The sequence below is a fragment of the Peromyscus eremicus genome, chromosome 13 (assembly GCF_949786415.1).
Source record: "Peromyscus eremicus chromosome 13, PerEre_H2_v1, whole genome shotgun sequence".
Classification (NCBI taxonomy): domain Eukaryota; kingdom Metazoa; phylum Chordata; class Mammalia; order Rodentia; family Cricetidae; genus Peromyscus; species Peromyscus eremicus.
In genome coordinates this window covers 2,045,737-2,072,805 of record NC_081429.1, presented here as the reverse complement: position 1 = coordinate 2,072,805, position 27,069 = coordinate 2,045,737, and the positions used below count along the sequence as shown (strand labels likewise).

The window sequence follows — 27,069 nt, the reverse complement described above, 5'->3', positions numbered from 1 at the left end:
ATAAGAGGTAAGTAGTTAGCAAATGCATATGGAACTAACTTAGATTTGTGTTCTTTCCATTTGTATCTTCAGCAGCTCGGCCTCCATAGTCTTTTATATCTATTCAGTGGATTAAAATGTATAAATACGAAGGGTGATTTTAATATGGGGTTTGTGAGTATAATGAACAAATAACTTCATCTTCCTCTTAAAGTGCTTCTCAAGGAAAACTGGGAAGAGTAAGGGAAACATAAGTATTTTAAAAAGAACTGGTTCAAATTTGGCAAACTTATGTGATTATATTTAAAAGCTTGTAGAAAGATGCAGTTACTAATAAAAGCAAGTACTTGGCTAGTAATACTTTGAACTACTTTCTTTCCAACTAAAGGAATTATAAAATGAGTCACAAAAAGCATTTAAATCAACACCCATCAGACAAATGATTACACACTCAGATTCTCAGCTGGTAAATCCTGACTCAGACCTTAGGTGGGCTTGAGTCTTACTGGGTGGGCAGTCAGAACTTACTGAATCCTTTACTTACAACTATTTAGAGCTTTGATTCGCTATTCTGTATGTTTTCTAAAGTTATGGGAGCAGTATTCAAGGGTCAGATAGCATGTAGTGTGCTATCTCCTCTACATTACCTCTGTGGCAAATCAGAACTACAGTATTTTTGTGGGCACTGGCTGAACTATCACAAATGGATACCAACCTATCAAAACAGGAAGGGGGACTTAGTTAGCTCTAGTGTTTTTTACTGCTTTCTGGAAAAACACATCCTCTCTGTATCTAGGCGGAACTCTCTGACATTTAAGTTCAAATTCATGTCTTAGAATGAATTTTTTTTCTTAGAAAAAAAAAAAAGATGAGAAACTAACATGTTTTTTTTTTTCCTTTCTTCCACATCTATTGGTGTCTTTCATTGAGTCTTCTGAAATCTAAGCCTCTAGAAAAGACTAAAAATGTGGATGTCTTACTGGCAAACATGGACAGATGCATGTACATCCCCGTCTTGGAGAACCTGAATCTTTAAAAAGGAATATAAGTCAGTCTTGGCTTTGAATGTCTGGCATGGGTACAATGCCTTGCAGAAGCAGATGACTAGCTTAGCTACTGACCATGCTGACCACTGTCTGGTACTGGACTGAATCACAGAACAGCAAACGGCTTGCTCTTATAAAATGTCTGAACAAAGCCCAACTCCTGGGCACATTTTACAGAATATATGTGATCACTTGATCTTGTCTAACCATTCTGGACTAAAGACAGAATCAGTAGCAAAGGAAATGAAGCTGACTGCCGAGGAGCAGGGGAATAAAGTGCAGTGGGCAGCTCTGCTGATACTCCTGGTGATAATACCAACCATCGGTGGGAACATCCTTGTTATTCTGGCTGTGTCACTGGAGAAAAGGCTGCAGCATGCTACCAACTACTTTCTAATGTCCTTGGCGGTGGCTGATTTGCTGGTTGGAGTGTTTGTGATGCCGATTGCCCTCTTGACAATCATGTTTGGTAAGTATTTCCCCTTGTTTCTGCCACTGAAACCTCCAACTACTAAAGAACCTGGCATTCATTTGTTCTTTACTTTCTTTGAAATAAAAGATGGACCTGGATTAAAGGCACAGAAGGGAACATTCCCTCATTTTTTCTATGATTTGTTATAAATGTGGAAGGACACAAAAATAATTTCTTAGCAACAATTTTACCCCCTCCTCAGCCATCTTATAAAATCACTAATTTGGCAATATTCACAGATTCTGCATGTATTACCTAAAAATTATAGTAAGTAAAAAACCATACTTTTCATACTTTCCCTTTAACAAAGTAATTAATAACTTGGACAATTCTTGGACTTTATCACTGAACCATCGAGTCCCATGCCTATTACAGCCTTGAACCTTTAAGAAAAGATGTTTAGTTACAAAAGGAAATGGTCTGGCTCAGAGTACTTCAAGAGAAGACCCATCTGTTTAATTTTTTTATGGTATCTGACCATCTGTGTTCCCAATAAACTTGAAAGTCAATAAAATAAGTGGAATAGATCCTGAGTTACTGTGATAATAAAAATGCAGTTTGACTATCAGATCTTTGTTATAATAAAAAAAGACAATATATTAAAGTAGGCATACAGAGTTTCTGCTGTGTGTACATCATCCCAAACTATGTGAGCAAACACAAATGATTTTGTTGAGAAATTATGAGGGCTCCTAGTTTCAAATCAACATTAAAAGAATATTTAATTAGTTTGGGATAAACTGATATTCCACTAATAAACCACTTAAGATAATTATAGATGCTCAGGCTTCCAAGATTTGTACTTATATGTGGAGAATAAACACATAAGTTATGCAAGTAAAATTTACTAACCCAGAACATACTAGTTGATTAAATTAAAAAGTAAGGAAAAACTGCTATTCCAATTATTTTTTATAAGAAACAGCAGGGAGACATATAGAATGAAGAACTTGTGTCTTCACATGTAGTAAGATGATGGTGAGTTAAAACTTCCTATTGCAAAGCAACACTCACCCGACTTTAAAGGACAAATAAGCTTCTACTGCCTTAGTAGATTCTCTCATCAGTGGTATTCTCTCCTTTCTCTTTCCTTCGATCATTCTGTAATCTCTTGAATACCCTAATGGTATGTGTAAGAAATGACACTCTAATAACAACCTGAAGCTCAAAAGAAGGAAGGATGGATGATGTAGGGAGGTATATGGAAAGACCTCAGATGCTTAAATTCCAGTTCTCAACTCCATGTTCATAACAATAGTTTAAAGAATAAACCCCATACTCTTTGGTGCTTCGCTAGGCATACAGAAAATATCAAAATGCATTACCTCTGTTTTACTAACATAAAAATATTGAATAGAGATTTGAAGGAATTTTACAGAAGTGAATTTTAACTTGAAACCTTAGTTTGTAGATACCAAACATCTACTATATGCAAAATTCTGAGCTAGGTATTTAAAAATCATTGGCTTAGGATAAGAAATCTTTTTTTTAAAAATAATTTATTTATTTTTATTTTATGTGCATTGGTGTTTTGCTTGCATTTATGTCTGTGGGAGAGTGTTGGATCCCCTGGAACAGGAGTTACACAGTTGTGAGCTGCCATGTGGGTGCTGGGAATTGAACCAGGGTCCTCTGCAAGAGCAGTCAGTGCTCTTAACCGCTGAACCTTCTCTCCAGCCCCAGGATAAGGAATCTTAACAGAGAAAAGTCTATAGTGTTCAAGTTCACTGACAAACACTTCACAAGGAGGTTTCAAATAGTTGGCACCTCATGAGCTGAAGAAATTGCTTATATAGAAAATTATTGCTTAAGATATTCTTAACAATAAAAAACAGCAGAAAACTAAACATTTTACATAAAATATATAGAACACCTACATACTTATGTTTGAAATTGTAACCCATTTTAACAGCATTTCATCCTTCAAATACTTGTAAAATAACTTACATAAAATATCTCATAGTCCCAACCACTTTGTTATTAGTAATTATGCTGTATAAAGGAGCTATTAGATTTCGGGGAGGGGAAGCAACCCTAACTAACCTGAGAATGTAATTATTGTTTAAAATGTCATGGTATAAATTTATTATTTAAGATATAGTCTGTGACCATGGGGCATATGGATACATGCTACTATGGGAAATGAATGTTCATAAACTGGAAGCTGTGTACAGTGTGAATGGGTGGGGACTTGATTTCAAGTAAGATCTTTGTATAGCCTTCCCAGCTTGATAAATACTAAGACTTTCTAAACTAACACATTTGCATGAATTTCTGATAATTTTTAAAAGCAGCAGTACATGATGTATGATTTTTTTCTAATTACATGGGAAATCTTCAGAACTTCGGAAGTCTACAAACCAAAGTGTTCTTGGTTATATAATCATAAAAGATTAACTACCATTTTGAACAATCTAAGCTATTACAGTGAAGTTCAATAAAAGCAACTAAAAACCTTTATAGCAGTTAAGGATTCTAATAAAGTCAAACTTTAAAAAGAATGAGCTAGAAATAACAAAGTAGCCCTGGTGTTCTTAATTTTTATTCTCAATTTTATTCAAACATTTATTTGTAATATTTAATTCTGTATTGTCTGAATTTCTGTTTTACCAAGACTATGAAACTCTTGACATGATACTTTTAACTTTTCTGCCAAATCTTCTTTGGGAGCACTGGATGCAACCTTTACAAGTTTATTTGCTTATTGTTACCATTTTATCTATTATTCTTAAAATCCATGATTACAATACAACAGCTTTTAACACAAACCCTAAAAATACCTACATCAGAAATACTTGGGCAAGGAAGTCTAAGGCAGGAAGACCGCAAATTGGATGCCAGCCTGAGGGTTACAAAGCAGGACCCTCTTGCAATAACGGACACCTCCAAACCATGAGCCACTGGTGAGATGATCCACAGTAAATGTGGGTAAAGGTGCTTGGTGGGGCACCTGAGTTCATCCCCAAGATCCACATGTTGGAGAGAACTGACTTCTTCCAGTTGTCTCCTGTTCTTCACACATGTACCAAAGTCTACACAATTTCTGTCCTCCCCCACCCCCGACTCTGCGCGCCTGTGCGCCACACACACACACACACACACACACACACACACACGCACACAAGCTATAAATAAATGAAATTCAAATTAACAAAACAAAATAAAGTGACAACAAAAAAGAAAGACAGGAAGGAATGAAGGGATGGAGAGAGGGAAAGAGATAATATTTGAGTAAGAAACAGAGAATATCTCCAATATTTTCCTTATCAAATACATTATTGAAAATATGAAGGCAAAAGTATGTAACATTTGGTTATCCATTTGTGGGTTTTTGTTAGGTTTTGTTTTTTTGTTTTTCAAGACAAGATTTCCCTGTGTAGTCCAGGATGGCCTGCCTCTGCCTCCTGGGTAATGGGATTAAAAGTGTGAATCGCCACACTGGGCTCCATTGTAACAAATTTTAATCCATATTCTATGAGCCATAGTATGAAGCAGTACCCATGAAGCAGGTGAAACAAAGTGCATTAAAATTGTTTAGAAAGACAGTTGGAAAGACTAATTCTGAAACCAGAGAACAAAGCAATGAACACTTTTTGGAAAGTGGAAATTTAAAAAGCCAAGGAAATTTCCTACTACATACTAAGTAGATGAAAACACTTAAAACACTATCATATTAGCTAACCCAGGAGATGTTGTTATATGTTCAGATGAGAGGAAAACACACCCAGACACACATGCCCAACCAAATCCCCCCAAACAAAAAACAATACCAACCAAGTAACCACCCCAGAAGCTTTGCAGAACCTAAGCATTGAACCAGGTATTGCTTTTTGAAATATAAAAAAGCAGTAGAATTCTTCTGTTTAAACAAAAATTGTTTAGGGCTGTCCCACAACAGTTAAGTTTCTAAACTGTATGTCTTTGTGAACCCCGTAGGCATAGCCTTTTCAGAATGTCTTTCAAAACAATTTTTAAAATTCTTAAAATAAAGGAGATGTTTTATAACTCAGATTTATAGACTGATGCCAATTATTTTAAAAAATGATGTAACTTAACTTTCCAAACTAAAAACTTGACTAAAAGGCAAGGAGATTTCAGATGCAGTGAATCTATCTCATCAAAACACGAGGCTTTGGGTTTTAAAAAAAAAAAATCAAATTTTTGGGGGCTGCAGAGATGGCTCAGAGGTTAAAAGCACTGACTGCTCTTCCAGAGGTCCTGAGTTCAATTCCAAGCAACTACATGGTGGCTCACAACCATCTGTAATGAGATCTGGTGCCCTCTTCTGGCATGCAGTCATACATGCTGTATACATAATAAATAAATAAATTTAAAAAAAAAATCAAATTTTTACAATTAATAAAAAGAAAGCAAGTAACAACATATTCCCCCTCAAAGCAAAAGCATGGGCACAGCCCAATTACAATGTACATAGGTTATTAATGTTTCAGTGTAATAACAAATAGCATTAACATTCAACTTTAGAAAAAGACACTTTTATGATAAATTTCAGTGTACCAGTTAGGGATGTTCCCACTGTGTTCTCTGTCTCCCCCAGTACGGGCTCACGTTCAAGCAGATGCACTGCACTCTTGCTCTACTTGGACAGATCAAAACACTGGTTGTACACAGGTAATCTGGCTTTGTTTCTGAATGTGTACCTTCACTGCCGGTTTGATGGTCTAGTCACTTTTCAAAACAGTAACAACTGCCATTTTGAGTGTTATCTCTGTGCCATACACTGTTGCAAATATTCCACACATATTATTTTACCATATTTCAAACCCATACATACAATACCATAGCAAGCTTATAAAACAGGTAGTACTAGTGCCATCACAGACAGGATCTACAACAGGTTAACTAATTATCTGAGGTGATAAAATAAGCGGTACAATATGTGAATCCAGGAGGAATGATTCTGGAAAATTCTTATGCTCAGCCCCTCATTGCCCTACTCTGCTTTCTCAAAGACAAATGTTGATCCTATCAACCCAAAATATTATATTCAGCATATGGGACTAACAAGAAAGCCTACAGAATTTTGAGGATGATGAGGCAGAACCCAGTATCTTTCAATTAAAAATATATTTCACATTATGTGATAGAATACTTAGGTCTCAGCTAGTACTTGTACAAATCCTTGAGGCGACTGATCTATTTTCTGAGGAAGGTACTAGAAACAGGCAATGCCTATGAAGTTGCTGAACCTTGGTAGGAGACAAACAGAAACTTAGGCAGCACGTGAGAATGACCACCCTCACGTACATGGTCTTTACAGTATGCAGTTTCACAATGAACAAGCACTGTCTTACTAACAGCTGAATAAACTATCTACAAACCCAAGACTTATTTTGCTCCTCAAATATTACTCTATGACATTTAATGTACAATTATTTTGAGTACCCATAGAAATGTCATTATTCAAATATTACTTTTCTCTCATTTTAGTTCAAAGACAGTAAAGGAAGAAAGTTGAAAATGGGATTTATGGGTTGGAATATAGTTTAATGGCAGAGTGCTTGCTTAGTCTTGAGGCTTTGGTTCAATTCAGCGATGGTGGTGGTGATAGGGTGAAGAAAAAGGTACAGGGTGGGTAGAATTTTTTTTTCAGAAAAATTTTATGTGAGAGTCCAAGAAAAGCAATTATTCATTAGTCTATGTGATTAGTCTATTATTAGTCTCATTAACTTCTCATAGATACATTTTTTCTTTTCTTTTTAAACTTAAATCTTTCTTGTTTTGGTTGATTATTACAAACTTAATTAATATCCAATCCAAGTCCTACTGAAAATAGGTGGAACATAAGGCATTACAATAAATAAATTTAATTATAAATCAAACCTGATGCTTCCTATATGCTACATGGGTGCCCCACCACCAGATTACATTCCTAGCTCCTTTTGTCCTTTTATAAATTGTTGCACTTTTGTTTTGAAGACAGGGTCTTGATGTGTTGTCAAGGCTAGCTTTCAACTTACTATGAGGCCCAGGCTAGCCCCCAAGTTTTCATTTTCCTGCCTCAGCCTCCAAGTGCTGGGATCGCAAGCAAGTGCACCATGTCCATAGTTCCAGTCTTGCTTTCTTTCCCCCCCCATTTAGATTTTATTTTACTATCTTATTTTATGTGTGTATTTTGCCTATACGTATGTCTGTGCACCATGGGTGTGCCTGGTGCTTGCAGAGGCCAGAAAAGGGTGTCAGATCCCCTGGAACTATGGCTACAGATGGTTGTAAGCTGCCATGTGGGTGCTAGGAATCAAACACAGGTCCTCTGGAAGAGCAGCCATGCTCTTAACCACTGAACCATTTCTCTAGCCCCATTCTTGCTTTTAATAGGAGGTTTCTATTAATTTAGTGCCACTATACTGCTTTCATAAAAGTCTATCCATTAGTATTTCATGGAAAGGTGGAATCTTAAAGATCTATCTTTCTTAAACCTATATACTCCTTTCTTAGAATTCTATACCACTGTCAGATATTTCTGACTAAAATAAGAATGTTCCAGTGATCTGCATTGATTTTAATTCCTACTTCTCCAAAACTGGTGTCCATAAACATATTAACTTTGTTGGAAATAAGGCTAACAAGGCTTCACAAGCCTAATTAAATCAGCACTGGAAAGCTTTCCTTTTTAGCCTATAAGGAGAAATACCGTGGGTCAAAGAGTCAAATTCCAAAGACATGTATTTTTTATGTGTTCTCTGTGGCTTCCTGCTCATGGCTACAAGATTTATGACTAGAATTTTCCAGACCTTAATTTTCAAATGTAGAATACATACTTAAGAATAGCTAAGTAGGAACGTTTAAATTAGTAGCAAAGTATTTTATTTTAAAAGTCCTACAGAGACTGTGTGCACTTGATAGAACACCATAGCCAGGTGAGGCAGAAGGGTTGTATATTTTAGGTCAGCTTGAGTCACATGGTACTATCTCAAACAAAATGAAACAACAACAACAAAAAAAAAAAACCCTCAAGAAACGTCCAAACCAAAAAACAAAACAAAGCAAACAACAACAACCAAATCATAGTAATTTCAGCGGTAGAAAACTTGCTTAGCAAACTTCAGGTCCTGGCTTCCATCTCTAGCAACACACATGCTTTAGAGTTTTTTTATTCTTGATATAGAATCTTGCTATGTTGCCAGGTTGGATTAAGGCCTGGGATCAAGTGACCCTTCCATGTCAGCCTCCAGAGTACCTGGGACATGCTCCTATATATAGTTCAGACTTGAATATTTGTCCATTTCCCTACTCTTAGCTTCCCTTCAGTTTCCACTGTGAAATGCTCTTCATCATTGATTCTTTTCCTTCTTACACTGTTTCCCTTTAATGCTAGGTGGTTAAAGAACGCATTGCCATTTTTCGTCTTAGGTCATTTTCCACTGATGATAGACAACTGGAACACTACAGTTAAGAAAATTCAATTGCTTGAGTTCTATCTACAAGTCTTTGCTTTAGTTTACTCTGAGAGGCTCTCATGAGGTCCTCGCGTGCGTGCGTGTGCGTGCGTGCGTGCGTGCGTGCGTGCGTGTGTGTGTGTGTGTGTGTGTGTGTGTGTGTGTTTGGGAGTCAGAGGTTGCTGTCTGGAGTCTTCCTCAATCGCTTTCCATCTTATTTTTTGAGACGGGCTCTCTCAACTGAACCCAGAGCTCACTGACTTGACTAGGCTGGCTGGCCAGCAAGTCAGGGACTCTTTATGCCTTTGTCTTTCTAGCACTGGGAGTTACAAGTGCAAACTGTCACACCTGGCTTTTATATGGGTTTTGGGGATCTGAACTCAGGTACTTATGCTTACATGGAAGCACTTTACCAACCGAGCCTCCCCAGCTCCTAAATGTTCCTTTCTAGGACACACTCTGAGTGCCTATCTCACATGTGTAGGCCCAGGTACATCTTTTAAGACTAAAATAGCCTTTACTACAAAGTCTTCCGGCAGCACAGATGCTTAAACTTGAGTTTCCATACAGATCATGTGGGGGTTTGGTTCAATGTATTCTCATACAATGCCTAAATGCATCAGATAGAACCTAAGACCCTGCTTGCCCAATAAACGCCCCAGGTGATATCCATCTCTAGTCACTATCTGTAATCAGAGTACACAATTGTCTAAAGAACACTTTCAATTAATAGTTCAATTTTGATAAATAAATGCTCTCCTCCATAAGCTCATATTCAAAGACTTAATTACATCTGAACTGATTCATTTGCAACATCAATGACATCTCCAATGTCATTTTAAGATGTTTAAAAATATGTACTGGCTTAAAAAGATTAAACTGAAGACTGCCATTCTATAAGGAAAAAATTCTTTTTCTTTCAGAGGCTATATGGCCCCTCCCACTGGTCCTGTGTCCTGCTTGGTTATTCCTTGATGTTCTCTTTTCAACTGCCTCCATCATGCATCTCTGTGCCATTTCAGTGGATCGATACATAGCCATCAAAAAGCCAATCCAGGCCAATCAGTGCAATTCCCGGGCTACTACATTCATCAAGATTACAGTGGTATGGTTAATTTCAATAGGTATGTGGGGAATGCCAAAGGTATTGGTGGAATGTCCAGTCTTTATTTCCATATGGCCAGAATGCCAGGTCTAGTACCTAGGAAAACTCAGAGGTCAAGGCAATCCACTGATATCCAAGAACTTGCACATGACATTCACCGTGCAGCTTCTAAGCCATTATCAGTAAAACCTACGCCAGCAGTTAAGTCTGTGTCTTCAGAACGAGCCAGTGTTTGCTGCGGGACCATCACACTTCCATTTTGATATTCAGGAAGTTTAAGCCCCAAAGTGTTGATATTTGCCAATAAATCATTAAGGTCTAACTAGCATGAGGAATCAAGCCACCAAAGTAAAGCAGCAAAAAATGAAATGCATCTTCAATCACATCTAACAGCACAAACAAGAGAGGAGAAAAGGCCAAGCAAGCCAAACTTTCTAAGCAGGCACTAAAGACCATAAATTCACCCAGGAAGTCGGCGTTCCAATGTGTACAGACTGAAGGCAGTTAAATATCTACTTTAGTGTCTTAACTGACAAAAAAAAAAAAATCTAAGATAGATGTTAAGCTAATGTTTAGAAATGGTTTATAGGCAGAAATCAATTTCCTTTAAACTGTTCTACACTTCTGCACTAACTTTTTTATTTTTTTAAGATTTATTAATTTTTTTTTTAAATTTATAAGTGCTTCTCCTGCACATATGTCTGTGCATCTTGTGTGTGCCCAATGCCTCAAGGCCAGCTGAGGGCACTGGACCTCCTGGAGGCCAGCTGAGGGCACTGGACTGCTTGGCACTGGAGTTTCAACTAGCTGTGAGCTGCTTCTCCAGTCTACTATCATCTTGAAGTGCAGAGTCCATTCAAAGCTCTCCTAAGTTAATTGCAGAAAAATAAACTTGCAGATTTGTAACAAATATACACTGCTTTGCAGTAGAAAGAAAAAAATTTTGAAAAGGAAAAAATTATGAATCCTGAAGTGTTAAAAGGGGAGTAAAAAAACAAACAAAAAACTATTGCTTACTTCTCTCTAACCAGTGGAAGAATGTGCTCAATAAAGCAAGAAAGACATGGAGATTATGTTCACATTCCTGCAATAATGGCTCTAGAGCCCAAACCTCTCTGAAATGCCTGGGAGGGAAGAAGAGTTAAGGAAATGTCTGTTGAGAATAGAGAGATTTTATATCCAACAGCAGATGACCAGAATGAGAAAGTGAGTGTCCAGGGAGGGACAAAAGCACAGAAATAACAAGGTATGTTGGGGCCAGCAGACCTTTTCTATAATGGGCAGGAATATGGTGATAGTTTGTTGGTTAGAAGTTATCTTAATTAAGGCTGGATAACATGACTTTATCAACGTCAAATTTTTACTAAATATAATGTGCAAGCTCATAAGAATACTTTGACAAAAAAGAAAACGGGCTGAGCAGTTATATGCGGTAAGTAAATATTTTAGGTTGCAGGCTGTATGGACTTAACTGTGTTGTAGAAAAATAAAAGAACACACACACACACACACACACACACACACACACACACACACACACTTTTGCCTCTCTAGCTATCAAACCCAACTTGTTCTGGCTAAAAGAAGCCATAGTTAATACATTAATAATGACTATGATGGTGTTCTAATAAAACTTACAGAAACAGAATGTTAGACAGTGTTCCTCTAGCTATAGACACTGACACCCTGGTGCAGAGCACACAAACTCTAGCGGTAAATATGAAACGGGTGGAAAGGGTAGAGGTAGATACCGTAAACAGTTTGAGGAGATTGCTTTGTTCGGAGCTGTTGGGTATTATAAATAGGTAGTGAAGACATAGGAGTGCTTTTGGACTTATAAAACAATACAAGATAAACGCTTAATCAGCTCACATATTTAAACAGTATCTGCTGTTTTGAAGGTGTGACTCTTGTGTTATTCCCTTTTCTAATAATTACTTCCCTAAGCAATATCATATTTAAATACCTACTTTACAGTACTTAAAGTATTTAAAAAATAGCACGAGATACATACATTCTCAACTATTAGAGGAACTCTCAATCTTGAAAACAAGTTCATAACTTGTACACGCTTGTTTATGAAGCAGTAATTTTTAAAGAAAGGTTGTTTTGTTTTCTCTAAAAAGTTAGGATTAAAAGACATTCACAAATACCAAAGGATAAAACTGTTAGGCGAAACTGTATAACCTGAAAGACAAATAGATACCATTTCAAAATTAAGACACCAAATCTCCAAATTCTCTCTAAATTAACTACTCTTGATATTAACCTTGAGTTCTTTTCCAACCTGGAAAAAACAGATTTGCACAGTTATATTCCATTTGTCAAAGGATCTGCCGCTAACCCTGACAGATTTGAAGCTGAGGGTCTCAGGAATTATAGTGCACTCATCAGCACAAAGTTTCTACAAGTAACTCTCAAAACAACAGCCTAAGAACAACAGGTCACAAAAGTGACTCAATTTATCTTGCTTCATCTTCCTTAGGCATCGCCATCCCAGTCCCTATCAAAGGGATAGAGAATGATACGACTAACCCAGACAACGTCACCTGTGAGCTGAAGAAGGAACGTTTTGGCAATTTCATGCTCTTTGGCTCACTGGCTGCTTTCTTTGCACCTCTTGCGATCATGATAGTCACCTACTTTCTCACTATTCACGCCTTACGAAAGAAAGCTTACTTGGTCAAAAACAAGCCACCTCAACGCCTAACATTGTGGACTGTGTCCACAGTATTCCAAAGAGAAGAATCATCCTTTTCATCGCCTGAAAAAGTTGCAATGCTGGACAGTGCTCACAAGGATAAAACTCTACCTAACTCAAGTGATGAAACTCTTATGCGAAGAATGTCCTCAGTTGGAAAAAAATCAGCCCAAACCATTTCTAATGAACAGAGAGCCTCAAAGGTCCTTGGAATTGTTTTTTTCCTCTTTCTGCTTATGTGGTGCCCCTTTTTTATTACAAACATAACATTAGCTTTGTGTGATTCCTGCAACCAGACTACTCTTGAAATGCTCCTGGAGGTATTTGTGTGGATAGGCTACATTTCCTCAGGAGTGAATCCTTTGATCTACACCCTCTTCAATAAGACATTTCGGAAAGCATTTTGCAGGTACATCACCTGCAATTACCAGGCCACAAAGTCAGTAAAAGCACTTAGAAAATGTTCCAGTACAATCTACTTTGGGAATTCAATGGTAGAAAACTCTAAATTTTTCACAAAACATGGAATTCGAAATGGGATCAATCCTGCCCTGTACCAGAGCCCAATGAGGCTCCGAAGTTCAACCATACAGTCTTCATCAATCATTCTGCTAGACACACTTCTCCTCACTGAAAATGATGGTGACAAAACTGAAGAGCAAGTCAGCTATATGTAGCAGAACGGGCAATCACCGGCTAATTCGAGTTAAGGCGGATGGGCAGGATGCAAGTGCACCAAGACAATGCATAGAATAAATCATCATCTCCTGAAAGCGGGAGTTAATACTAAGGTTGTTCAATTTCCTTATCTAAACAAAGTCAAAACATGGACAAAGTAGTTTTATATGGCTATGAACAAAAGCAATCCCTACCCTGGTTTTCAAATGAAATAAAATTATATAAATCAACAAATTTCAGTCTTTAAAACAATGATTATAGAGCTAGGGAGATGGTGCAGTGCTCACCATGCAAGATGGAGGACCTGAGTCTGGGGCCCCTGCACCCACATGAAAAGCTGGGTATAGAGTTGCCTGCTGCAATCCTATTGCTGGGGAGGCAGAGACAGGAGGATTCCTGAACTTGTTGGCCAGCTACTCTTGCTGAACCAGGGAGCTCCAGATTCAGTGAGACTCCCCGCCAAAAAAAAAAAAAAAACCCACAAAAATCTGATACATAGTGGATCCTCCTCCCCCCAAAATATACATGTAAACCCTAAAACCAAAACAAACAACAACAACAACAACAAAAAACCTTCTGATCATATTTGGAGGTAAAGTGAAGAGTGGCTTTAATGGTGATATAGTTAAATGTAGTCATTTTCCTCAATCAGGAAACTATCTTGACAGAAGAAATGGAGAGGACCGTAGTTAGCTGTCAGGCAATGTAACAGACCTTAGAAGTAGAACTGTTAATAGGCATTTAATCAGCAGAGGCAGGTCCACTGGAAGAGGAGGAGAAAGCAAATGAAATTGCCCTTAGGTACTTGAACCAGACTATGTTCCTCAAAGGTATGAATCAACATGCTGAAACAGGGACTATGGAATTCCAATCCAGAGACCTAAACGTAAGTGAGTCATCTCACAAACCGAGTTACACCTGCCTGTACTTACCCAGCAATGTGGCTGAACTTCTAGCACAAAATCTTTCCTTTACTGTTTGTTAGTTCACCTTGCACTGTTGAAGCTAGAAATGAGTACAGCCTCCCCTGGACAGCTGACTGAATTTAGTATGATATTTAGTTTAACGGCACCTCAGTTTTTGTATCTACATTCTGTGCCATTCTCAACAGGGATCAGTGAATGGTAGTCAATTCCATTGATGGCTGGGGTAGTCATTAATGCTACTCACACAAACGGTAAACAAATTTAGGCTGGAGGAGGTGGCAATGACGAGCTTGTATCTTAGCTTTGCCATTTAAAGCTGAGCTGTACTTATACTTTGACCTCCTGCTCTTTCACCGAGCCTTTTTAGGCAATTGAGTTTAGGATAATTATGAAATGTGCAGGACAGAGAATTTCAGTGTAAGCAAATCAGACATGGACTCCTCTAGTGGAAGAGTCTTTACCTAGACATAAATCTAATGCACAGACCCCAACATGTGCATATATGTATGGGCTCTGTATCATCTGCTAGGCAAAGTATATCTCAAATTTTAATTAATTTATCATTAAAACATTAGGCACTTTCCCCTACTGGTCTTAATACTTTAACAGCATACAGATGTGTTACTTCAGTTAAAACAAAACAACAAAATAATTTATACTTCTCCATCCCCCCAAAATAATAAAACAAACAAAAGCCAGACCCAGACAAAAATCATTATTTTGGTTTGAGGATATAATCTGATGAGTCTGCCATATGTTAAGATTTATATTCTTGTCACAGTAAACAGATTATTTTCCTCCCCTTCCTGATACTATAGATTAAACCCAGGGACTCATGAATGTCAAGACAAGTGTCCTACTGCCAAGGCACTCCCCCAACCCTAAGGCGGCTGTTGTCAGGCACCGTCCTGATAATAGTCTAAGCTCTATACTTTATGCACCTGGAAGCACACACAGTTGTTTCAGGAACTCTACACACATAGCTACCAGCAACACTACCAAAGCGCTGCCCAACATGCTCTATACTGTTTGTAGACTTCCATTACCACACACCTACGAAAATAATAACAAAATCTATAAACTAGCTTCCAATCCGCACGCCTTTAATCCCAGCACTCGAGAGGCAGAGCCAGGCGGATCTCTGTGAGTTCGAGGCCAGCCTGGGCTACCAAGTGAGTTCCAGGAAAGGCACAAAGCTACACAGAGAAACCCTGTCTCGGAAAAAAAAAAAAAAAAAAAAAAAAAAAAAAATTCAACCTTGACTATACCCTAGTGAGATTATTCCATCATTTCCAGATAGTCTACTGATTGAAATGTAACACTAATATCAATTATTTGTGAAAAGGGACAACATTTTCTCAAAATTTTACCACTGGTATTTAATTGTAATTTCTATTTTATGAATACTTTAAAGAAATCTGTAATTTGATGGGGCTAGAGAGATTACTCAGTGGTTAAGAGTACTGGCTGTTCTTCTAGGTTTGATTCCCAGCACTCACATGGTGGCTCACAACTGTAACTCCAGTTCCAAAGAATCTGATGGTGGTATGAAAGTGGTACACAGATATACATGCAGGCAAAACACCCACATACATTAAAAGAAAAAAAAGAGGGGGTGTGTCTCAGTATATGTAGCCAAGGTTAGCCTTAAACTTATGATCTTCCTGAGGGTGAGATTATAGGCATGTACTACCATGATGCCTGTCAATTTTTTAAAACCTATGTTTCATTTGTTTTTGTTTGTTTGTTTGTTTTTTGTTTTGTTTTTTTGGTCTTCTGACACAGTGCTGGGGATCAAACTCAGGGTCTTGCAGATAGCAGAAAATTGCCCTACCACTGAGCTACAACCCCAGTCCGGTTTTTTTTTTATCACTGATCATAATCATTATAAACGAATAACGGTTTCCAAATCTGGAGGGAGACTGAAAATAGTACACCTGCACAGTCCATCTTGTGAATAAAGAGAATAATACAGACGAGAATTTTACACAAAGATAATTTCATTTCTGTTGAGAAAGAACAAATAAATGCTTTTGATATTTATGTCCAATAAGCGTAACTAAAAAGTTTTCTAAAAAAAAATCAAGACTAAATAAATTCTTTAGTTGTAGTATAAGCTAAATGACTGCAGGGTCATTTTAAGAGACCAGAGATGATGGTATATGCCTGTAATCCTAGCACTTGGGAGGCTGAGGCAGGATGATTATGAGTTAGAAGGCAGCCTGGGCTACATAGTCATCATGAATAGAAGCCGGCCTGGAGCAAGAACCTGGCTCAAAAACCAAACCCTGACTCTCCCAGAGGAAGAGAGAAGGCTCAGCAGTTAAGAACATGTGCTGCTTTTGCAGAGGGAGGACTTAGGTCACTCCCAGCACCCCCATCAGTGGCTCACAACTGCCTTTAACCAGTTCCAGGAGATCTGACACCCGTTTCTGGCCTCTGTTGACATTGCACACATGTGATGCACATACATATATGTAGGTAAAATACTTGTACACATAAAAAAAAGACAAATGAAGCACATGCTTGAAGGTAAATGATGTCACATGAGAAAACATGTAAGAATTTTATACAACAGGACAGACACTCCTCAAATATTAACTGCAACAAGGAATCTGAGAACAATATTTTGTTAGAGCCTCTTCAAACAAGACAGAGCTCTGACAAAAGCATGGGGGAGAGAAAGCTAGATTTGTCCTGAGACCGTCTGGAATCTAAGGCTCATCATTTAGCTCCACAACAATGGGAACTTTGCCAACTATTGTCAAATTTATAGCCTTAGCTTAAAAATATGTATTTAATATGGGCCAATAGGATGGTTTAGTAGGTAAAGGCACTTTGCTGCCAAGCCTGATGACTGGAGTTTAATCTCTGGGATCCACGTGGTGCAAGGAGAGAATTGACTCGCAAGTTTTTCTCTCACCTCCACACATGCACAGTGGTACAGACATACATATATAAATAAGTAAATGTAGAAAACATTTAGAAAGAATACTTACTGATTTCTAAGTTCCTTTCACCTTTAAATATTCATATTTAGAGAAAATGCATTAAATTAAAATTTAAAGAACTTGCTTTTTAACTCTAGTCCCCTAAACTAATTGACCACATTTAATTTTCTTCATCTATAAAAATGTTTTAAGCAAGATAGTCTCTCAATAATTCCTAGTCCCTACCTCTTCAAGAAGGTATTCTGGAAAACAACTCATTAAGATTCTTCCATAAGCCATATGCAGGGTATACACTTGCAACCTCTGCTACTTAGGAAGCTGAGGCAGGAAACTCTGTCGAGCCCGAGTTCAGGACCAGCTTGGCTAACACAGTACAAGCACACAATTCATTTGACTTACTAGCGCAACCTGACTACCATGGAATGAAAGGAGTTTACTAACAAAAGACAGCTCATGGGTGACACCTGCTGCTGAAACTGTGATTTAGTCCATGTATGAGCCACAGGAAATAAGGGGCCAACAATTAAAACAAGCAGACATTAAAGAAAACTGAACAGAAAAGTTCTTTTACTTCTCAACTCACAACGCTTTTTTCCCAGACACACAGAACCAAACTATGGCCTCACTCTGAACTTCAATATGTTCAGGTATTTAAGACTCTACTTAAGAAATGGAATACAAACAGAATCTGAAGCCAAAAATTATTACCTGAATAAAATGAAGCCAAGTGACTCTACTGCTGCTCTCCTGACATCATCATTAACGTCACTCACCTAAGGGGAAAATTTAAGATGACTGTGACACACATTATAATACACACTCCATTAATAAACTGATCTAAATGCCCCAATCACTCAAATGTAAATTAGTCCTTAACAATATTTCCTCATTAAGTTTTTCTCCTTTCTAAGTATATCAAAACACATATACCTTAAATATATACAGTAAATAAATTTAAATAATGGCACATGTAGTTTTTAAAAAGCCTTTCCTGGCTCACCTTTAATCCTAGCACTAGGAAAGCAGAGAGAGGGTGGATCTCTGTGAGCTTGAGATCAATAGCCAGGGCTACACAGTGAGACCCCGTCTCAAAAAATGAAAACAAACAAACAAACAAACAAACAAAACAAAAACCCTCTTTTCTTTTCTTTTTTCTTCAAGACAGGGTTTCTCTGTGTAGCTTTGGAGCCTGTCCTGGATCATGCTCTGTAGACCAGGCTGGCCTCGAACTCACAGAGATCTGCCTGCCTCTGCCTCCCGAGTGCTAGGATTAAAGGCATGCGCCACTACCACCTGGCCCAAGCCCTCTTTCCTTAATTTAGAAAAAATAAATCTAAGAATTCTCCTTTCAAAGGTTCTTTAGATGTCTCCATGGCCTGGTGAAGTTTAAGGTTCAGAGACACTTAAGACCAATTTGGCTGCATTATAGCTTTTGGGGTATAAGGAACACCTAAGCATTTCTTCAATGTCTCCAAACAATATGTCCTAAAATCAAGCAAAATACAAATGTTTACAATATAATTCATCCTATGTTTGCTGTGGTAGTTTGAATGAAAATGGCCCCCATAGGGAGTGGCACTATTGAAAAGTGTGGCCTTGTTGGATGTAGGACGAGTGTCACTAGAGGTGACAAGCCAGGACCAGTGTCGTCCTCTCTTCCTGCTGCTGCCTGCAGAACAGGACTCTCAACTACTTCTCCAGCACTGTATCTGCCTGCATGCTGCCATGATCCCCGCATGATGACAATGGACTAAACCTCTGAGACTGTAAGCAAGCCCTAAAAGTTCTCCTTTATAAGAGTTGCTGTGGGGAGTAGGAATTTTAAAACTGAGTTTCCTGATCCAATAGAAAAAGAACTGGTAAATCCTATGAGAGTTTTCCAAACCCATTAGCTACAGATTTTGCCCTTGTCACCAGAATGGACTTTACATAGGGGGCGGAAAAAAGAGTTTCTGTGGTCATGGTGTCTCTTCACAGCAATAAAACCCTAATTAAGACAAGGATCCACCAGGCAGTGGTGGCAAATGCCTTTAATCCCAGAACTCAGGAGGCAGACACAGGCAGATCTCTGAGTTCGAGGCCAGCCTGGTCTACAGAGTGAGTTCCAGGACAGCCAGGGCTACACAGAGAAACCATCTCAAAAAACCAAAACCAAACAAACAAAACGACAATGATCAAACACCAATGCTAATAAGATGGGACAAGAGTCTTATTTTAAACCTTTCTGCACTGAAGTGAAGTCGTTCTCCTTTCTCCCATTGTCAAGATGTCAAGGTGACAGAAGAAATTCACCAAGTTATATGTGGAATGGAAACTATTTGAGCTGGCAACATTATTCTTAATAAACTACATTAATTAAATTAATTAAATTGAGAAGACTGGAAAAGCCTGTTGGAAAGCATGAGCATCAGATTTACTGTGCAGGAAATCTCTTGAAATAGAGCATGTTCCCGTTAGAGTATCTACAGCTAATTTCACTGGCTAGAAAAAGTGGTTTCTTGACTGTCTTTAGATTTGCCTATTTTAGGATGACCACATAGTCTCGTATGATCTTGTCTCGTACAAATGAGAATGCTCCTTGGGGTAGAGTTTTAGAGAACACACTGGGCTGTTTTTGGGGACTACTCATGCTGACACAGTACTGTTCTATTTCATTCTGAGATCCTACTGTTGAACTATGGATTACTGTGTCCAATGAATGAGAATAACTTGAGACCACTGATGATGGTCATATATAAGATATATGCTGTAGACAACCTACACCTCTATTGTTCACCTGCAAACTTCCCCTTCCATTTTACCCCTGAAAAAGACCAGAGTACTCACAGCAACATGTAGCAGGCGTCGAATAGCTTTGTTGTTACCAGAGCCACAATAAGCCATGGCCACAGTATACATTCCAGATCTTCGAAGAATCGGGTCCTGAGAAAGAATAATTCCAATTAATCCTTAACTTACTTCCAAGAGTGACTGCTGCTGAGCACTGTGAAGCAAGCCTGTGGTCCCAACTACCTGGGAGGTGCAGGTGGGAGGTTTGAGTCCAGCTGTTGCAGGACAACCTGGGCAATGCAGTGAAACGGCCTCTGAAAACAGACATCTCAGGTATAGTAACACAGGTACCAGGCAGGCTTGTTTAATGTAGGAACCATGAACCTTAAAACAATTCATGTGTGATTGGTAATTTTCAAAGTGAATGGGGAAAATAAACCCTCAATAAAGGAGAAATTGTTTTCTCTCTCTCTTTTGGGGGGAGGGTTTCAAGACAGGGTTTCTCTGTATAGCTCTGTCTGTCCTGCAGCTCTGTACAGGCCAGCCTTGAACTTAGAGAGAGCTGCCTGTCTCTGCCTCCCTAATGCTGGAATTAAAGGCGTGTGCCACCACCATATTCTAATTTGCCTTTTTCTTAACTAATTCTTGGGTAGAGCACTGAGTAAGAGAAATGTGGAGTCTCACATCTGAACAAATTAATTAGTAATCTAGCCAATAAACTATAATGTATTGATCACATTACAGAGAAGAATGTAACTCTGGCCACCTGCTGCACACAGTACCATCATATAAATATCAAAAAACCTTTACTCAAGTAAGTATAGAAAATGCCAGTTTTCCGATGAAAAAATAATAAACATTATACCTTATTAAAGGACTACTAAGCTGGGTGGTGGTAGTGTGTGTCTTTAATCCCAGCACTCAGGAAACAGAGACAGATGGATCTCTGTGAGTTTGAGGCCAGCCTGGTCTATAGAGCTAGTTCTAGGACAGCCAGGGTTACACAAAGAAACCCTGTCTCGTGCCCGGTGCATGCCTTTAATCCTGGCAACTGGGAAGCAGAGACAGGTAGATATCTGTGAGTTTCGAGGCCAGCCTGGTCTAAAAAGTGAGTTCCAAGTCAGCCATGGCTGTTACACAGAGAAACCCTGTCATGAAAAACAAAACAGAAATACCCTGTCTGGTGGGGGGGGGGGGGGGGGCGGGGACGGGACGGGACACACACAACGATGATGACGACAACTATTAAAGCATTCAAAAATATTATAGAATAAGAATGTAGGCTGCAAGGGAGAAAACAAATAGGATCTCACCTTATCACGACAGAGAGACTCAATGAGAGCATCAGCCTCTTCCATCCTCCCGTACATCACTAATGCAATGCCAACTGCTAGACCACGAAGAATCTTCTCATGTTGAGTTTCTTGTGCATAGCCAACCATATCCTCAATAGCCTGGGCATTTTTAGAACCTAACATAACCAAACCTAAGGCCAGGCCAGCTGCCTCCCCTGGAGTAAGAAGTAAAATAATGAGTATCAGTTATGTTTATAGAATCAATAAAACATATCCAATTGAAATAGCACCTATTTGCATCAATTATCAAAACAACCATTAGCCTAGCCTCCTGAGTAGGAACTAAAAAAAAACAATTTTTAGGTTTATTTCATGTGTGAGTGTTTTGCGTGCATATATGTATGTATAACCACATATGAGCTTGGTGCCTGCAGAGGCCAAAGAGGATGTTAAATTCCCAAGAACTGGAGTTAAGACACCATGTGGGTGCTGAGAACCAAACCCGGGTCTTCTGTAAGAGTAGTAAGTACTTTTAACTACTGAGTTATGTCCCCAGTCCTTGCAACCCTTTTAAAAATACTTATTATTGAGCCGGGCAGTGGTGGCGCACACCTTTAATCCCAGCCCTTGGGAGGCAGAGCCAGGTGGATCTCTGTGAGTTCCAGGCCAGCCTGGGCTACAGAGTGAGTTCTAGGAAAGGCACCAAAACTACACAGAGAAACCCTGTCTCGAAAAACAAAAAAACAAACCAAACCATAACAAAACTTATTATTATTTATTTATACGTGTGTGTGTGTGTGTGTGTGTGTGTGTGTGTGTGTGTGTCTGTTTAGATATGTGCACATGTCCAAGAAGGTCAGAGGGATGTTGAATACCCCGGAGTTGGCATTACAGGCAGTTTTGAGCTGCCTGATGTGGGTGCTGGGAACTGGAACTCAGGAACTCTGTAAGATCAATGTGGGCTCTTAACTGCTGAGCCATCTCTTTCTAGTAGCAACTTTAAAAAAGAGAGACATCTTTTATAGCTATTTTCCTTTTAAATCTTGACAGTATGTACCATCAAATCTTGTTATAAAGTCAAGAGACATTATGGTAACTTTTTTTTTCTTTTTTTTAAAACATTATCACCAAACACCATAAAATATACTCAGGACACAAACGACTCTCTTTAAAAACTTCCTAGTTTTGCAAAATTACTTCTGTCAGATCACTCTGACACACCCCTTTAGGAAGCCTACATTAAAAAAAAAAAAAAAAAAGAACAAGATAAGCCCGCTAAACGGAGCAAAATCTGCTCCATCTTCAACTCAAGAGAAACCCTTGAACTTTTAGGACAACACCAGCCTTCTCTATCCTGTCTAATGCAATGCCAACTGCAAAACTAGCCAGAATTTTCTCAGCTTGAGTTTGTTAAGGAGACTATAAAAAGGCAAGAAAAAAAATCACAATTATATTAATCACAAAGTTTGTTGTTCTCAGTAACAAATGCTTACCTGTCACAGCATCATCCTGATACAGGTTTGTTTTCAGTAAATCATACACATCCTGGCGTGCAGTTCCCATTGCAGCCAAACCAAGGCCCAGGCTGCCTCCGTGTCTAACAATCTAGGGCAAAAGTATTGGTTCTGATAATCTAGAACACAGTACTGAAAAATCCGAACTTTAATTCTAAAGTGCCCCCTCCCACACCCCATCTCACTTTAGGCTGCTTTCAAATTTACTATGTAGCTGAGGATGATCTTGAACTGTTTGATCTTTCTACTTCCCACTTGTCAAAAAATATTTTGATGGGAAATATACAGAGGGTGGCTCAATAAAAAAGATTAGATAATCAGGAGCCCCATGGTAACCTCAGCAATTTTAGTTATGATGTCTGCTGGTGCAAATAGTGACTGGAGAAGTATGTGAGAGAAAACAGACAGAGGGTACCTCCATAACTTTACATGAGAAAGACTGAACAGTACTAAGAGGCAAGTACCAGTGAAAGATTAGGAGGCAGGCAGGTGAAATCTATGGATGTTTGTAGGCTCAGGAGAAGGAGGCAGTATACCAGATGCTAAGGATTGAGGAGAAGAATGCACCTACTAAATACAGTTGTCAAGTAGGAGAGATGGGGTAGAGCACAAAGTTGGCACTCATCTGAAAAAGGAGGCTTTGGAGGTTGTCCACTTCAATGTACAGTTTGCTCTCGCTGACGAAAGCACTCTAGCATTGCTTTAGGAACACTCCTTTCCCAGTGGCTGACCCTGGTGGATCTCACCCTCCCCTAACTGAAGTGTGGGCGCTACTGAAGCCAGGGCAATAGGACACTCCACCTCTAGAATTTTAATGTTTTCAATTAGAGAAATCCAAGGACAAAAATGTTTCAAGTTTGTTCATCCTGACAACAGGTCCCTGAAGACATACAGAACTCCATCAGCTTCTGTTTATATGTAATGTGTCACTCAGAGTTACTCAGCTTCTAGCAAAAAGCTGGTTCATCAACATCTTCATTAAGATACTTCTGATTATGAACTCTTTGCTTCAGTCAGAAGAGGCTTCTATTACCAGTGTTTTGTTGTTTGTTTTGTGTGTGTCCACACACAAAACAAACTTGAGAGGACATGAAGTAAAGATGTGTGTGTTTATACATGGATAACTTGTGGGTGAGGAGCTTGTCAGCCAAGACAGACCACCTTCTTGGCTCAACTGTTTTCACTGAAGTCTGACACTAAGGTGTTCTGGTTCATTTAGCCATTACCCTTGAACTTGAAAGCTAAAGTCTAAAATCCCATTTCAGGGTCATTTAAAATAACAGGACTACTTAATAAAAATTTTTTTTTTCAAAAGAATAACATTTAAAAAACTTATTGCCGGGCAGTGGTGGTGCACGCCTTTAATCTCAGCCTTTGGAAAGCAAAGTCAGGCGGATCTCTGTGAATTCGAGGCCAGCCTGGTCTACAGAGCAAGATCCAGGACAGGTACCAAAACAACACAGAGAAGCCCTGTCTCAAAAAACCAAAGAAAGAAATTAAAAAAAAAAAAGAATGTCTGAGTTGGAAGGCAGCTTGGGCTAAATATAGCAAGACCCTATGTCAAGAAACCAAAACCCAAACAAATGCAGTATCAATACAAACCCCCAAATTACGGTGGAAAGTAATGTTTTTGGTATTCCCAAATCCTAATGAATTTATCCACTGAAATACTGAGCAAATAAATAACTTCCTTGATCAGTGGTTCTCAACCTTCCTAATACCGTCCCATTAATACAGTTCCTCATGTTGTGGTGACCCCCAACCATAAACTTATTTCATTGCTACTTTATAACTGTAATTTTGCTACTATTATGAATTGTAATGTAAATATTTGATATGCAGGGTATCTGACATACAACCCCAGTGATGGGTTGTTTGATCATCAAATCGGTTGCAACCACAGGTTGAGAACCACTGTCCTAGATTCTCAAATAATAGAAATTTGGTTTTTTACCCTAATACTTACATCATTGCTGGCATTCTTGAGCTGATTAAGGAGATAGTCAATTATGTCACCACCATGATTGGCATGAATGAGACCCAATGCATAGAGACCTCCACCTTCCTGATAGGCCGATCCTGGAGAAGTATCCTTGGGAAGGTATGTTGCCATTAACTGCAATGCTTCCTTCTCATGACCCTGTCACAAGCGGTAAGAAAAAAGTAGAGGTCACAGATGCTTTATCTTCTCCACAGAATGCCCACATGCTGATGCAAAGGTAACAGACATATTTGCATCCAAACAACTCCATCACTCAAATATGAGTCTTTAAGAGATTTAGGTCCACCCTGGTTAGAAAACATTGTGGCTAGATCTATTTTTACTTTGTTTTACAATGTCTTCCCAAATTAACTTAGGCAACACAACATTTCAATTGAACTGTGTGGTAGTTTGAATGTAACTGGCCCCCATAAGCTCATAGCAAGTGGCTCTATTAGGAGGTGTGGCTTTGCTGGAGGAAGTGGACCACTGTGGGGTGGGCTTTGAGGTCTCCTGTGCTCCAGCTATGCCTAGTTCAGTTGACTTCCGTCACCTGTGGATCAAGATGTAGGACGTTCAGCTCCTTCTCCAGCACCGTGTCTGCCTGCACACCACCATGTCCCACCATGATGGTAATGGACTAAACCTCTGAAACTGTAAGCCATCGCATTAATGTCTTCCTTTATAAGAGTTGCAGTGGTCATGGTGTCTCTTCACAGCAATGGAAACTCTAACTAAGGCAAACTGTTATAAAATGGCTTCTTAGTCATCATAGGAAAAGGATTTCTGTTAGAATACACTTATTTTATTCTTTATTTCATCCTTCCTTGTCTGAGGACTGATCTGATCTGATGACATACACCTGTTGATGAATTACAATAAACTTATACTCCTTAGTCCCAGAAAAATGGCTTCTTTTCTGATGGTCAGTCACAATGAATAAAATATATTACCTTATGTATTACACCCAAGCTGGCAGTTGCAGTAAATTTGGCCCAGTTAGTGGCTCTGGCCAACCATTCCAAGTTATCTCTATAAGAAAAAAAAGCAACCTGAGCATTATTAATCCTAACTTTCCTCTTAAGTAAGCTGTTCCCTCTTTGGAGAAAAGAGTCTAGCATTATAGCCCAGACTGGTCTTCAACCAGTGATCCTCCTGCCTCAGCCTCCCAAGCACTGTAATTACACGTATGTGTTAATATTCTAAAATTTTTTTTGTTTTTTTGAGGTAAGTTTCTCTGTGTAAGCCTTGGCTGTCCTGGAACTCACAGAGATCCTCCTACCTCTGCCTGCCCAGTGCTGGGATTAAAGATGTGTGCCATCAACACTCAGCTCTGAAGATTCTTAAAATATATGATATATAATTCTACTTGAACAAAAGGAAAATCATATATTTATAGTATAATTTATATCTATTTTTCCTTAAAATTACCAAGGCAACTAATAAAAATAATTAATTTTACTTTAAAATAAGTAAATATAAAACAAACTATATGTAACAAGCAAAATATACTTCAAATTCAAGACTACTAAAAGTATGCTAGGAAATACTATCAATGTAATCGTGGTTAAAAACCACTTTGCAGGCTCGAGAAACAGCTCAGTGGTTAAGAGCACGTTCTAATCTTACAAGAGGACCCAAGTTCAGTTCCCAGCACCCAACTCAGTGGCTCACAGCCTCCTGTAACTTCAGCTCCAAGGGATCTAACACCCTCTCGTCTGGCCTCCAAATGCAAACTGTACATACCCTACCCCCAGGCACACAAGAATACGACAGATAATTTATTTAAAAAAAAAAAATCCACCACGGTGGAATTCTCCAGGCATATTTACCTAAGAAACTGGTCACTGGTAGTACCACAGTGCATGAATGAGTTTGCTATTACAGTTGCTGTATGACATACAGAATTTCGTACTGCATCCTACAAAAACAAGTACAGACTTCTTTATCACTGGCAAAGTATTTATACATACATATGCTTGCACACATTCAGAAGCCCTATTTTGCAGCAAAATCGGAAAACAATTGAAATGGGATTTAAAATATGAATCTGGAGACATTTCTTCATGTAAAGATGAAATACCTAGTCTGTAAAAAAAAGACAATCAAATAGTATTATTTGTGGTATTATTATTATTAACTTAAGGTCACTATCAGATTTGTTTGTAGCCCAAGCAGGCCTGAACTTGCCTGACTCATGATACTTCTGCCTTTAACTCTACGTCTGCATCACAACACCTGGCTCAATCAGA

The 27,069-nt window shown here is 38.7% G+C and overlaps 2 protein-coding genes across 2 annotated transcripts in view; one reads left to right on the top strand and one right to left on the bottom strand.

Annotated features, from left to right (window-relative positions):
• The window catches only part of Psmd1 (proteasome 26S subunit, non-ATPase 1), an 81,979-nt gene that overhangs the window by 32,681 nt on the left and 22,229 nt on the right, over positions 1-27,069 (bottom strand). The window contains exons 10-16 of the mRNA XM_059278035.1: positions 26,650-26,738; positions 25,771-25,849; positions 24,803-24,976; positions 22,816-22,927; positions 21,341-21,537; positions 20,085-20,180; positions 17,967-18,031 (exon numbers count right to left, since the gene is read on the bottom strand). Of these exons, the coding sequence (XP_059134018.1) occupies positions 17,967-18,031; positions 20,085-20,180; positions 21,341-21,537; positions 22,816-22,927; positions 24,803-24,976; positions 25,771-25,849; positions 26,650-26,738 (812 nt within the window). The remainder of the gene's footprint in view (positions 1-17,966; positions 18,032-20,084; positions 20,181-21,340; positions 21,538-22,815; positions 22,928-24,802; positions 24,977-25,770; positions 25,850-26,649; positions 26,739-27,069) is intronic.
• Positions 1,141-13,566, top strand: Htr2b (5-hydroxytryptamine receptor 2B). The gene is made up of 3 exons (XM_059278036.1): positions 1,141-1,494; positions 9,821-10,021; positions 12,488-13,566. Exons 1-3 carry the CDS (start codon positions 1,164-1,166, stop codon positions 13,378-13,380), a joined length of 1,425 nt encoding a protein of 474 aa, XP_059134019.1. The 5' UTR covers positions 1,141-1,163; the 3' UTR covers positions 13,381-13,566.